The sequence below is a fragment of the Odontesthes bonariensis genome, chromosome 8, assembly GCF_027942865.1.
Source record: "Odontesthes bonariensis isolate fOdoBon6 chromosome 8, fOdoBon6.hap1, whole genome shotgun sequence".
NCBI lineage: Eukaryota > Metazoa > Chordata > Actinopteri > Atheriniformes > Atherinopsidae > Odontesthes > Odontesthes bonariensis.
Window position 1 is genome coordinate 15,691,346 of NC_134513.1, and position 14,046 is coordinate 15,705,391.

Here is a 14,046-nt window from a genome sequence, read left to right on the forward strand (position 1 = left end):
AAAAAGCGGGTTTCAAGGGAGAAACCTATCAGCTGAAAATCAAAGATAGTCTGCGCAGGCGATGACTTACTCGATTCAAACCCCGTGACACACTATTGTCCTCTAATGGTTTTGTTTTCTGAAGTTGAAGATGTGTGGAGCTGAGAAAGTAATCATTAAATGCACCAGTTGCTACACAGCATGTGATTGATTTCTTATGCATTTTCTTATGCAAGTCGCACTTATTATTTCAGATTATTTTATAAATTAAAGTTTTGTATATATATCCAAATTGATGTTATATGTATTTATATATATTGTTCTTTTGCAAAATTGCTTTTAGTTTATGTTGAAAACAATTTCATCGGCTTTTATAAGACAAAACACTTTCAACTGTATCCGTAAAATACATGTATTTAAAAAAAAAACACAAAACAGCCGCAGAGTGAGACCTCAGTTTTAAACACTTCTTAGATTGTACGCGCCGGTTGCCCCGCCAACACAACTCGGGAGGCGTGGTCGTCCGCCCGCCTTATTGGTAAAAACGGAGGAACGATTTCAGCACTCTGATGCTGAGTGGCTGGACATCTATGACGCAAGCGGGCAAATGGGCTATGATTGGCTGGCGTGTTCCAGCTGCTGTAGAGCGCCAGAAAACAAGCTTGAGCGGGTGCTGCAAAACACTCCTCGGGACAGTACAGAGTCAGGGTGATATCTGATAGGATAAGAATGTTACAGGAGTAAAGGTACATGCTGAGGAGAACTGCCCGCTAGTTTTGAAGAGGGAAATAGCCTGCTATGTTGGTCTGAAGAATCTACACGGTGACAAGACGCAAAAACCAAACGGAGCGGAATATTTTCATCAACATCCGCAAAAGGTGAATAATCATGCTTTCCCTCCAGTAGTTTCCTGCTGTCTGTATCACCGGGTCATGCTGTCCGTATTCAAATGAGCTACTATCCAGAGCAAAGCAGCTAATTAAAGTCAAATTAGCCTTATTGGCTGTCAGTAAGTTGCAGAGATGTATTTAGTGCTGTACAGAAGCTCATCTGCAGCTAAATGGATGCGGTAATTTGGACTAATGTGAGCGAACTGGCGCTTTAGTAGGCTGATAACGGTAACGGTACAACACAGTTTACAGCTTAGATTTAAACAAATGTATTCGTCGCTGTGCAATAATACTCACAGTTCCCAACTTACTGTATTTGCTGCTGTTTGGCAGGTTATGTTAAGCTCATAGCAAAGGTTGTAAAGTTGAGGATAGGAGCGTAATTAGCTTGCTAGGTGCTAGTTAGCTGATGTTCTTTGCGCCAAATTCGTCTGACCACTGCACTGACTTTTCCATTAGCGACCGAGGCATCTTCAGCTACACTATCCTACCGGATCAGATACATGCTAGATGATCTTGTTCTGACTGCATGTTTTTCGTCTTTACTCCAGAAAACCCCAGTTTTCCCAGATGGAAGTTGAATGCCTGGCACTGAAAGACCTCACAAGTTCGAGGAAAAGTTTCGCGGTAGATCCAAAGGAGGATGGGGGCCAAAGTGAGCAAAAGGTAGGCGAAAGAGGACTTTTTTTTTTTTTAAACTTTTGGTTTTAGCAGATTTTGCATGTTAGAGATTTCATGGCATCTTAGGAGAAAAGTTGCACTTGTTATTTAACCGCCCCCCCATAAAAGTTCATCAGTACTCTTAGCTTTCTTTCTCCTAAAATGAACATTTGACTTCCTGACCATGACCATTTAATTCATTTGTTTATTTTAGCCACTTACAGCTCCTGGTGTAAGGTGGTGTATTCAACAGGGTGCAGTGTTGCTTGTGTGATGTCACGTTTTTTTTTTTTTTTGTTTCCGCATCATTTGAAAGTTTGAAACTCTCCATCAACAGGAAAACATGCACACCGAGAGGAGAAGATCGACCCCACTGAAGGCGGCGGAGTCGGCCGTCCCCGTTTTACTGACCAGGAAGGGTTCGACCCCTGACCTGGCCCAAATCACCCCCATCAAGCACACGGCAACGGCCGAGCCTTGGACGCCCACTGCCAATCTGAAGATGCTGATCAGTGCGGCGAGCCCAGACATCCGTGACAGAGAGATGAAAAAGGTGCTGTTCAGACCGATAGAGAACGACAAAAGCAAGCCGACAAGCCCAGAGACTTTGGTGGAGGAGGTGGAAGACTGTTGTCAGGTAAAAAGATGTGCCCTTTAAGACGCGCTGCATGGTGATTACAGGTTCTAATCTGAGATGTTCGATAATCCAAAGGCTTTTTTGTAAACATGCATTTATCTGCCCGCCTAGTTCGAAGCTGCGGATGAAGAGGAAGACACGGAGAAGAAGCCAAGCAGAAAGCAGAAGAGTCTTGGCCTGCTTTGCCAAAAGTTCCTGGCCCTTTACCCTGATTACCCACCACCGCACAGACCCATCTGGATCTCACTGGATGAGGTGGCAACCAATCTAGGTAAGAACTGGTGAAAGATGCTTCTGTAATCCAGCTTGGTTGGCACCTATGTCATTATTGTAGACGCCTCAGAAGAGTGGGAAGATGGTGGAAGCGGCTAATGTGCGTTTCATGAGCATTGTAAAGCTTTTTGTTACTGGTTTAGGGTGGAGATGTACATATTTTTTTTTTTTTTTTAGTTATTGGAACAATGCTGCTGCATTTTAAAGTAAAGGTCATGAGAATGCCTTTGGTTTCATAATCTTGATCCCTTTCAATAAAGCCCCCTCATTTCGGCGTGTCATTTCTCTTACTTTCGCTTACGCCAGGAGTGGAGCGGCGGCGTATCTACGACATCGTCAACGTGTTGGAATCCCTCATGATTGTGGGCCGGATAGCCAAGAACAGCTACACCTGGCACGGCCGTCAGCAGCTGCAGGCCACACTGGATGACCTGCAGCGGAAGGGCCGAGAGCAAGGCTACCACCTCCAGATGGATCTGGCTGCTGACAGCCAGAAGGCCGGACAGGGCCGCGAAGACGATGGCGGGGAGACGGATGCTGGCAACGGTAATAAACGGAGATCGAATGTAGGCAAAATAACATCCCATCCATCGCTGCACAAGTTTATTGAACAGTGACTGGAAAAGAGTATCGGTTCAACGCCAACAAGTGTAGGAGCTTAGGAATAAGCTTGATCTCAAGATCAAGAGCCGCCAGCTTATCTTGACAAGCTGAATAAAGTCTGAAACCCATAGGCTGGTTTCTATAGTGACAGGGCTTGTGTTTGTTGGTGATCTGACTGATGGCAACAGCACTCATTACAAAGATGGAGTTTACCAAAGTAAAGCCTTGTGTCGGGCTTTGATATTCAAAGTGGTTAGTTTCTACACGTACAGAGTCTGATGACCACAGAGGACAAAACAGATACTTTAAGCAGCCAAAGGACGGCTGCGGCGTAGACTGACACATTTCAGAGTTTTGTTGTAGCGACACGTCTTATAAACTGGCTCAAAGGCTGCTTTCTGCAAATTAGTTTCAGTATTTTATATACGGAACATGTTGTTCTGCAAACTGTTGCCATTAATGCTTCTTCCTGGCTGACGTTGCATAAACTTGAGTACATTACATCCCTGTTTTGCAGTTGCTGGCAACAGGAAGGATAAATCTCTGCGCATCATGAGCCAGAAGTTTGTCATGCTTTTCCTGGTGTCCAAAACTCAGACCGTCACTCTGGACGCGGCGGCGAAGATCCTCATCGAGGAGAGTCAGGACTCCTCGAGTCACAGCAAGTACAAAAGTAAGAAACGCCAGCGGAGCTGCGGCATATTCAGCAAAGTCGGTGAAATCGCATCGAAAATGTTTAATCTTTCGTGTGTCTCCAGCTAAGGTGCGGCGTCTGTACGACATCGCCAACGTGCTGACGAGCTTGGGCCTCATCAAGAAGGTTCACGTCAGCGAGGAGAGGGGAAGGAAGCCGGCCTTCAAGTGGCTCGGCCCGGTGGAGTTCGGCAACTCTGCAAATGCCGGTGAGAGCTGAGGGCGAACTCGCTGAACTTGAACCACAGTAGCTCTGAAACTCGTGAGAGTGAGAAAGCTTGCTGTGCATCATTCATCCCAAAAGGCGTTTTTGATAAAACTGTAAAAATGTATTGTTGAATAATAGCATTTGTAACTGTTTTCCCACATTGCCTTCAGGAAACCCTTTAAATCTAGCCTCTGAGCCTTCGAGCAGCCAGGACCTCAGGAAAGCTAAAATGGCCCGTCACGCCTCCTTCAACATGGCGCCTGCTCCTTTCGCCGTGCAGCGGCAGGTCAGCTCTGCGCCCAGCAGCCCACGCTGCCACCTCACAGGTACGAGAACCAACAACTGTGGAAAATTGACGTGTTTTGGGGTTTGTTTTGTTTGTTCGTCGTTTTCGTTTTGTGGCGTAAAGCTCGAGACGATTCTCGCAGAATGTCAAACTTTTGTTCTTCACACTTCAGGCCTGCCAAACCAGCCCGTGGATTTTTCCGGAAAGACGATGAGCAACAGCGCAGCGTGTCATCTGCAGTCTGGAAATAATGCCGAGTGAGTTGAGGCTATAAATCTGAGGCCTTTCCCTGACTGAATCTTATTTGCTTCTACCGTCTTCTTCAACTAGCTTGTGCTAATTTCTGCGCTTCTTATTTGTTTTTTTGTTTTTCTCCAGCAGCCGCCCCGGCACGCCACTTCACAATCGCATCACACAAAGCAGCAGCGGCTCCCTGCCCCTGTCCTCCACTCAGCCCCACCTCGAGCATCTCCTCCTCTCGTCTCCCCATTGCCTGGCCTACCTGCCCAGCCTGTCCCAGCCCTCCGTGGTCATGCTGTACAGGGCGCAGGACAAGGCCGAGCAGATGCCCGAAGGGCCGGTGTCACCCACGGTGGAGTCTGGGGAGGAGAGGAAGAGACGGAAGGAGGAAAGCGGGGAGGAGGGGATGGTAGTGAAAAAGAAAAGGAATTCTGGGTTAGAGGAATGTGGCATGGTAAGCTGGAGCTGGGTGATGATTTGTTTGAATATTTCACAAGCGAAAAATGTCGATTAGTAATATCGTTCGTTTCAACTAATTGGGAACAACGCCATTCAAGTTTTTGAGCAATAAATCATACTGCTGAATAAGACGCTTGCATAAAGGCTGCATTGAAATGGTTCAGTTCCGTGTCTCGTCCGTTTCCCCTCAGCTACTCCAGGTTCACTCATTCTCATTGTTGGTTTGTCTTTGTAGTTGAGAGCTGAACCTCAGAGAGAAGCAGCGGAGTGTTCACAGATGGCTAACACCAGGACTTCATCGGCCTTCCCCAACGAGCAGGTGCTCGCAGAGAGTCAACTTGGCGGCAGCAGCGAGCACGCTGCGCCATCACACTACCTCTACGTACCCAACAACGCAGGTAGCGTATGTCTGACTTTGAATCGGCTCGTTTCCAGGTCTTAACATTTGTCAAATTCAATCTCGGATGAAAAATGCCACATGGCGTATCACACAGTGTCATTATTTAGTGATTTAAAAACAACCTAAACCACTACCAGCTTCCCTTAGAATTAAGAGGGTACGCTGCAGCCGGGTTCTGCTAATCAAAACTCCTTGATTAATGGATCATCCATAGGCTGTGTTCGAAGCCGCATACTATATACGGCAGTCTGATCGATCAGACAGTATGCAGAGCGTTTACCCACAATGCACGGACTTGAAGCTGATTTCACTTAAGCTCTTAACTCTGTAAACTTTAGCAACATTTGAAACATTTTCGGGCGAGAAAGTAGTCGTTTAGATCACCAAGGTGTTGAAAATCTGACAAAATACCGGCTATTTACCATTTTGTTCTGAGGAATTCGGCGCTACTAGCCGTAGTGAGCAACGCACTTCCGGTTATTTTCACAAAATAAAATACCCGTTGCCTTTTTATCATAGGGAAAGCCATTACGATACAATCGGTGCTTTTGTTTTGAAAACAGGAAGTGAATCTACCCTCGTTGTAGCTAGCTTGTAACTGCCGTTTTGACAGGAAATGACGATCGGCGACGTCACGTTACGTTGCATCTTGGGTAGTTTCAGTATGAGTAGTAACCTCATGATACATGCCCAACATTTTGGCGAATCTAGTATGCATCTGGGAAAAAAGTCAGTATGAGTAGTATGTGGTTTCGAACACTCATACTCACCCCAAGGTCAGATGGTGGTGGGACTCGGTTCGGGTCGGTCCTCTGGCTTAATCTTTTCCGCCCAGTGGGAAAAAAAAAAAAAATTTATTAATCATCGCTGCTGTTTACCGTGAATCATGGTGAATTTCCCCTTGGGGATCAATAAAGTATCTATCTACCGTAACGAAAGTCTGCATGGAGCGGGGACAGACATGACACCGCTGCGTGCACGCCTTTAGCAGAGAAGAAGATGGAGTTGGTGAAGAGCAAACTTGCTGCAGGTGAATTCGCGAATGTACGACTGAAGAAGAATCAAAGTGTTGCGATGGTCCGGTCAAAGTTCACACTTCAGCCTGATTGAAAGGCTGCGGTGGGACCTTGGGAGCCGTGTCTCTCTTTGCAGACCTTAATTAACTGCAGCACTGTTGTGAAAAAGGTGCTTCTGCAAGCTGTGCAATAACAGAATCTACAACTTCAGTATTTTGGCTCACTTCTAGTTAAATGATGACACAATGCAGTATGTAATGTTGTTTATCCGAGGTTGTATTTACCTAGTTTTAAGACCTGGAAAGGACTAGATGATTTTTTTATTTATTTATTTTTTTTATATATTTTTTTTTTGTTCAATAAAGCCTGAAACCTTAGGATTTGAAAAACAAAAAAAACCACACATTCTACATTATTGTATGTTTAAAAAAAAAAAATTACTTCCAAAACATAGCAGACAATCAAACTGAAATCTTAAGCACATCTTACCAGGTACTCTGTTTTTGTTTTGTTTTTTAATTAATCCAGGGTTAAACAACCTCAACTTCCTCAACTTCATACCAGCCGGACAGCCATCAGCCAGTGTAGCACTTTCTTCCGGCAGTGTGCCCGCCATGGCACTGCCGTACGTCCTGGTGCCCTCGGCCGCCCTCTCCCACTACAACCTGGTGGCCGGCGGTGTACAGCAGCAAGTCTCTGATAAACCCACGAAACTGAGTTTCAGTGTGCCTGCCATGATGTCACCCACCCACTTTATGGTGGGGGCGACACCTTACACCATAGCAGCGGCGCCTGAGATCAGCAGCTCGCCAGCCTCGTCGCCGGCCACTCCAGAACAGAGCAGACTTTACGTGTCAGCGGCGGGCGCGCCGCATTCTCCCGCGGGACCCCGACAGACGAGCAGCCTTAACCCACTGGAACCACTGGTAAGAGCTGATTGTACCACAAACCCTTCTCTGCTCTAATCATAACGGGTCTTCGTATTGATGCATGGGCCGTCTGGTATTGGGTGTTTTCAAAATGCCACAACACAACATGTAGCATCCGTTCAGTGGAAGGTTTTTCTTCTATCTGATTAATATCCAACTCATTAAACTAGGACTGATGCTCTTGTCCAAACTCTTCTTTCTGTTTACAGACTCCACATACTCCAAAGGAGGCCATGGTTTCCTCTTCGAAAGCTTTCTTCCAGACTCCGGGAACTCTGGGAAGTGTATTCAGTCCTGTGCCAGCCGCCCGAAAAAGAGGCTCAGCACAGAGGAGACTGGACATTGGCCACCCACCGGCGGTCTGAATGAAGGGCTGAGAGCTTATGTGAAACGTGTCTTTACACAGGTGTTGATCTTGAAATGGTAGAATATGGTTCAAATAGCCTTCTGGTGCTTATTTTTCTTCAAGAGTGTCTTAGAAAAAAATGTGAGGCAAAAGACCTAAGTGACTTGAAATGAACTATTTTCTAAAAAAAAAAATGAAACATTTCAGGAGAAGTGTCTTCATTTTTTTCCTGATAACTTTCAGTTTTTTAGTAAATTGTGTTACATTTTGAAATGAAACGCTGTTATTTATTGTAAATGTTAACAGTTAAAATGTGCCTCATGGTTAGATTATGGGACATTCGAACTCAAAAGGAAACAAGTGATGCTGTATTGCCAATGTAACAGGGCCCTCCAGTGGTGGGAGTCTATCATCGCTATATTTTATTTAAAAAAAAAAAAAAACCACAACATTTCTTTTACATTTCAGCCTTAATTTGCTCTCCCAAACATGATCAAGCTACCTAACTCCACATCTTTTATATATTATGGCCCAATTGCTATTTATACTTAAGCTAATATATGTTGATTACTTGGATTGTAAAGGAACATGTACCTTTTTTTTCTTCTTAGCACTAAGGATTTATCAAATGTACACCTAAGTTTTGAAGTGATTTAGTTTTGTGGGACCCTTCCAATTTTGTTACATTATGAAGATGTAAAAAGGAATTTTACTTGCTGCTGATCACTAATTTACAATGACAGTGGTAGGACAATCTTCCCTCCACTCATTTTAGACATTTTTGAGAGGAGGTGGAACTGAAAATCACTAGAGCCTTAAATGTTTACAGCCTTTTAAGTATCTGAACTGTTGAAATCAATCATCAGGACGACAAATAATCCTTTTTTGATTTTGTCTTTAAGATTGACCACCAAGCCCCCCGGCACTATTACTGATGACTATTAGACAATGCTCTCAGGTACTTGAATTGTAGTACTAAATGTAATTTATATCAAAAGTACTGTAAAATGAAAAGGAAAAAAAAAAAAAAGATAATCCTTTAATTATTAAGGGAAAATAGACAGAGCTTATATATATATTTTTTTTTTTTTGTGGCTCCACATAGAGATACCCAGAATGTGCTGTTAAGGTCAAATGCCTTGGTTTAAGGCACCTAGCTGGCATTTTCTCAAGTTCATTTCCTTGTTTCCAGACACGCAAACACAAATATTGGCGCTTTGTACATCAATCATTTAGGACATGATCGCTGTTTCACACCAAAATATGTGTACACATACGGTAATTCGTTCTGTGCAGTGGACTCGTTGTCGTTCGTGTACAGTTTTATATTGGCCATTTATTTTTTTTACATTGTCGGTTTTAGCGTCATTCAAGACTTTAACAAAACCAGGTTAAATGCTGCTGCCCCCGTTTTTGAAAAGAATGACCGTTGCACTCGGTTCCAGTAGCTGTTTCTCTCTAAAAACTCTGTTTTTGTTCCTTCTCTGTAGCTCTGCTCTTTCTGTAGTTCTGGAGCATTCTGGTTTTCTATGGCTTTCACAAACTTTAAATAAAATGTACATTATTTTGTAAGATATTTGACCATGTGTGTACTTTCACTTTATTCATTTATGTTATATTGAAATGGTTCTTACCCCGCCTCTCTCCCAATGACCGCTGGGATAGGCTCAAGCCCCCCTGCGACCCGACCAACGGATTCAGCGGGTATAGAAAATGGGGGGATGAAATAGTCCTGTTTTTTTTCCTTCTTTTGTCCCCCCGGAAATAAAAATGCTAATCTTTTTTTCTTTTAGGTGAAATTGTGGTGGTGGAGGTATTTATTATTACATTTAAACTGTAATTAAGCTGCTCTGTTTTTCCTCTAAAGTAGAAAAAAGATCAGCTCTTTTAGATGGCACATTTAACAAACCATCTGTCAGATGGCAAAAACATGAAGCTAGCAAAGCTTTATCCGACCTCTAAATGTGAGCCGAGGGAGCAGCCAATGGACATGTGGCTCATGTGAAAAGCATTTATTGCTCTAAAGCAAGCAGATTGAACAATTACCTTTTTATAGATATAGTTTTGCCAAGTAAAATTTGACCATGAAACACTCCGAAATATAACTACTTGAGAAAAAAAAAAAATAAAAAAAAAAATCAACAGCTAGCTTAAAATTATCACAGATATTCTCATAACCCAGAATTGGCGCTACCATAGAGTGCCAAATTCTCCACTACTACGGTACTGGCATTTAGCAATACTGGCTAAAAACCCTTTTCACGGCAGACATTTTGATTTGACTAAGACAAATAGGTGCATTTACGAGGGCTCCATGCCACTCAGAGGAAGTCCTGTATTTCTGTATTTTGGTCAAAAGATACCCTATGTTGAAATTTATTTAGCTAAAACATGTAGGTTTTAGTTAGCTACACTTATTCATAAGTGCAGCTATTGAGCTTATGAATAATTTTGTTTCTACTCTACTTTAGTTACTATATTTCTGAATTTGTTTCAGGATAAAAAAAACAAGTTTTTCTAATCTAGACAGATACTGCTGTGACATATGTTCTGGATATGAAGCAAAAGCCTGGGCACAGCTAAATTTAGCATAGCATAGACATTCAGCCTAGCTTAGCATAAAGATTGAAAATATCAGAAAAGGAAAAAAAGAGATAGTTTGGCTCTATTCAGTTGACCCAGGTATTGTGCTTGCTGACTTCCAGTTTTGACCAAGACACGAAATGTAGTTCAGTTATTCACAACCGTGTGTTCTTACTGTCAAATGTCTCCTGTGAAAAAAGGCCTGTTGACAGTTATCTCTCAATTTTTTACTTCAAAAGAAAAATGCAGTTGACAGTTTTTCAGATGGGTGGGTTCGTTTGAAAAATAAGAGCGCGTCTAGTTCACATAAAACGTAGTCCTTTAACATTATTTCAATATACAGCTTTGTGATACTGAATACACATTTAGTCTAGTCTTTCTCAACATATCTCAATATCATTTGATTAGTATTTTTCACAAGTATATTTCAAAAGTAATTTCTAAAATACTTTTGCTTCATTTGAGGATTTTAACTTCATTCCACGTTTCTTTACGAGGCAAATTAATAAGTTTTTTTACGACATGTATCGAGTAAAATCTATTGTCATTATTCACTTTTTAACTTGGAAATTTCCATTCAAATCATGCAGGCTTAGAAATAGTTGGTTTATAACAAAACTGCTCAAATAGAATTTGCTATAGTTAAAACACCAACTACAGCAGTAAAATGGTAGCCTGGCGACGTCATCCTACGTACTTCCGCCCAAAGATTTTGGCTCCGCACATAGTCTGGCCAAATCCCCCTACCTCGGTTCGCTCAGTGTTTTGCCAATCAGCAAACAGTTGCGATCTCCATTGTAGTCCATATAATTGTAGTTCAACCACAGCGGAAATAAACATAGCGACGGAAGAACGCTAGAAGCTATCCATGAAGTTGTCTCAACTCTGGAGAGCGTTACACAATTAAAACAAGAGCAAGAGGAATGCCTTGTCAATTTTGTTAGTGGCAAGGATGTCGTAGCTCTCCTTCCAACTGCCTTTGGGAAAAGTTTGATTTATCAAATGGAACCGGTATAATGAAAGCGGATGTGGGAAGCGTGATTCGCGAGCTAGAGCCTCGCGAGAGTAAGCATGAACCTCGGCGCATAACCAACGTCATTTCTAAACATTACTGATTGGTTAAGGGAACTCCAATGAATTTAAGTTGCTGGGTAAGGTCCCACCCTCCATGGAAACGGATTCCTCTTGGGTTTTTCCAGACTGTTGGACGGAGTCAACAGTCGGCTTTCGCCCAGGCTAGTAAAATGGCGCACTTTCGTATGTTACCATGCCAGTCATTGATCCATTCATTCATTGATAGGCAACATTATTATCTTCGAAGGTGTCAGATGAGCAATTTTTTAAAGTATTAAATTGTTTAGTCTTTGATTTACTTTGACTTGCCTATGTATGTATTCTTTAAACACATTTGCACACTCTCATGTTCCAGATTGGGATTGTACTAACTGCATGTAAGAAGCACTGTCAATTGCAGAATACAAGCAAAAAGTGTCTCGGACTTCTGGAAACTGCACATAGTACGCCTTTAGAAGACCTGCGACTGCTGTTTTCAGTGTGGTTTCTTCCAGTACACTTTGCAGTATGTTTGGTAAGTAGTGAATATTTGCAAATGTTTTCTCAGAACCAATAGTAATTTCGAAGATACTTATCTCAATGCACTTTCTATAGGCCACATTAAATTACTTCGACCTCAAATACTTGAGGTACCCCAGTTTCAAGTAATTTTACAAAAGGAAAGATTGTAACTTTTATTATGCAACAAACCATTTTTTAAAAATGAGTATAATCACAGTAATGTTGAAGCCAACCGACAGTTGATTTGAGTGAAAACCACATTTTTATTTTTCTATCTCATAAGTAAACTCTGCATTTACTGCCATTCCTCTATTTTCTTATTTCAATAGGTGATGTTAAGGATGCTTTACCCATTCCACTTAAGAGTCTATATGTATTAATGAAGGGACATTTTAACATTGCCACTGAATCTTGCGCCATACAAAAGAGTGGAGTCTCACACTAACTTCAGATTTGAGCAAATGTAATGTGGTAAATTTGTATAACACAGCTCTCATCGTGAAATGAATGATCATTCAAAGGCCAGATCATAATTATACAAACTGAACACGTTCATTTATTTATTTTTTTTTTAAACAAAAAGGGTTTGGATCGTAGGCGGAGGACCAACCTTTTGTTAAAGCTTTTCATTGGTTCCTTATCATATAGAGTGATGCAAAGAGTGGAACAAAGCATCCTTCCCCCTGCTCACATATGACGTATATTGTCAAACAATAATAATAATATTAGACCCAATAATTTCTTACCAAACCCCAAAGAGACACCCAAGGGCATAGGAATGAATTTAACATTGGAGGAGGACAGATATCGGAAACCTGACAGATATAAAATCATTTTTGGGTGGGACAGATCCGCCTGTCTCCATTGTTGGTGGGATTCCAATCAAAAGAATGGCACCCTGGCTCAGCAAAAGGATCAAGTCAACACTAAGCTGGAAAATACCGAGAATCTACAGGAGCAATACAAAGAACTCAAAGCCGAGAGAAAGGCTGCAAGTGACGTAAACAAGCACTTGAAAAAAAGCGAGTCAAGCACTTAACTCAGCAATATCAGGCTCAAACAGCTTTGGAAGATAAATATCGGATGGAAAGGGACGGAAAAGACAACTTAGTCCAAAACAACACTGCTCTCCAGAGAGAAATTGCGGCTCTTGACTTAAAACTAAAGGATCGCGCCGCTTTGGACCAAGAACACAGGAAACTAAAAATGGAGAACAAAGCCCTGACCCAGCAAAATAATCAACTGCAAAGGCAGGTTCAGGAACTGCAGAAGGCAAGGAGATCACCTGAAGGAGAAGTGTGAGAAAAAGGAGAGCGAGAACCAGTCTTTACGCCTGAGCAACACAGATCTGGGGCAAACGCTTCAGAACTTGCAAGACAAACTTAAGTTTGAAGACAGGATGAGGCTCCATTATTCAGCCGTGAAAGATGAAAGAAAGGCTATACTGGATTACAACTACAAACTCCAATTTAAAATCCAGGAACTCAGGGGACAGTATGAATGTGAAAAACCCTGGATTGAAGAATTTAATACGTGCAAACGTCAGATTGCTGCCGCTTGTGATAAAAGGGCCGAGTTGCTGGCCGAATACGAGAAGCTTGACAACGAGGTCAACCAAATTAAAACCTTCAACAGCCAGAGTCACGAAATCCAATCTGCTGCCATGATCGTTCACACCAAAAATCTTGGTCTCTCCCAGAAAATTCAGAGACTCCACAAAGCACTCTTGAATTTTAAAAGCATGGAGGACAACCACAGAGCAACAGGCGCAGGGGGTCATGCGGCGCTGCAAGAAAAATCGGCTCGTGCGGCAAAGCTTTGCGAGAGGAATCGAAGCGTCGAAGAGGAGAAAGTCGAGGCTGAATGAAGCGAAGAAAGGAAAGAGACAAAAGACAACAAGGACTCTAACAATGGGCTGCAGCAGCACCGTGAAATGATGAAACCAGACCCGACTCTCCCATGTGTCCAGTGGACTCCAAGTAACAACAGGGAGCCTGCTGAACCTATCCAAGGACCTCCAGGGAGGTGTTTGGGACATTTGAGCAGCATGCTAACTTTACAACGTGCTCCTCATCATTCCCAACCATTTAAAAGTAATTCGGTCTGAGAGTACCTCTACTCTCTAAATAGAAACATTTATCTTTATTACTTATGCATATGCAATTGTTAAGTATCTATTTATATCTGTATGTACTGATGCTCCAAATATTGCCTGTAGTTGTGAATTTCTTGTATTTTCACGATGTTTTTATTTCTATTGGCCCTACTA

General features: G+C 42.4%; 1 protein-coding gene across 1 annotated transcript; it reads left to right on the forward strand.

The window, feature by feature from the left end:
* The first annotated feature begins 673 nt into the window (after window positions 1-673).
* On the forward strand, window positions 674-7,845 carry e2f7 (E2F transcription factor 7). The gene is made up of 13 exons (XM_075472535.1): window positions 674-857; window positions 1,421-1,535; window positions 1,867-2,166; window positions 2,278-2,437; window positions 2,746-2,985; window positions 3,560-3,715; window positions 3,801-3,944; window positions 4,114-4,269; window positions 4,402-4,486; window positions 4,608-4,923; window positions 5,164-5,326; window positions 6,873-7,270; window positions 7,483-7,845. The coding sequence occupies exons 2-13, from the start codon at window positions 1,440-1,442 to the stop codon at window positions 7,636-7,638; spliced, it is 2,370 nt and encodes a 789-aa protein (XP_075328650.1). The 5' UTR covers window positions 674-857; window positions 1,421-1,439; the 3' UTR covers window positions 7,639-7,845.
* Window positions 7,846-14,046: the final 6,201 nt, after the last annotated feature.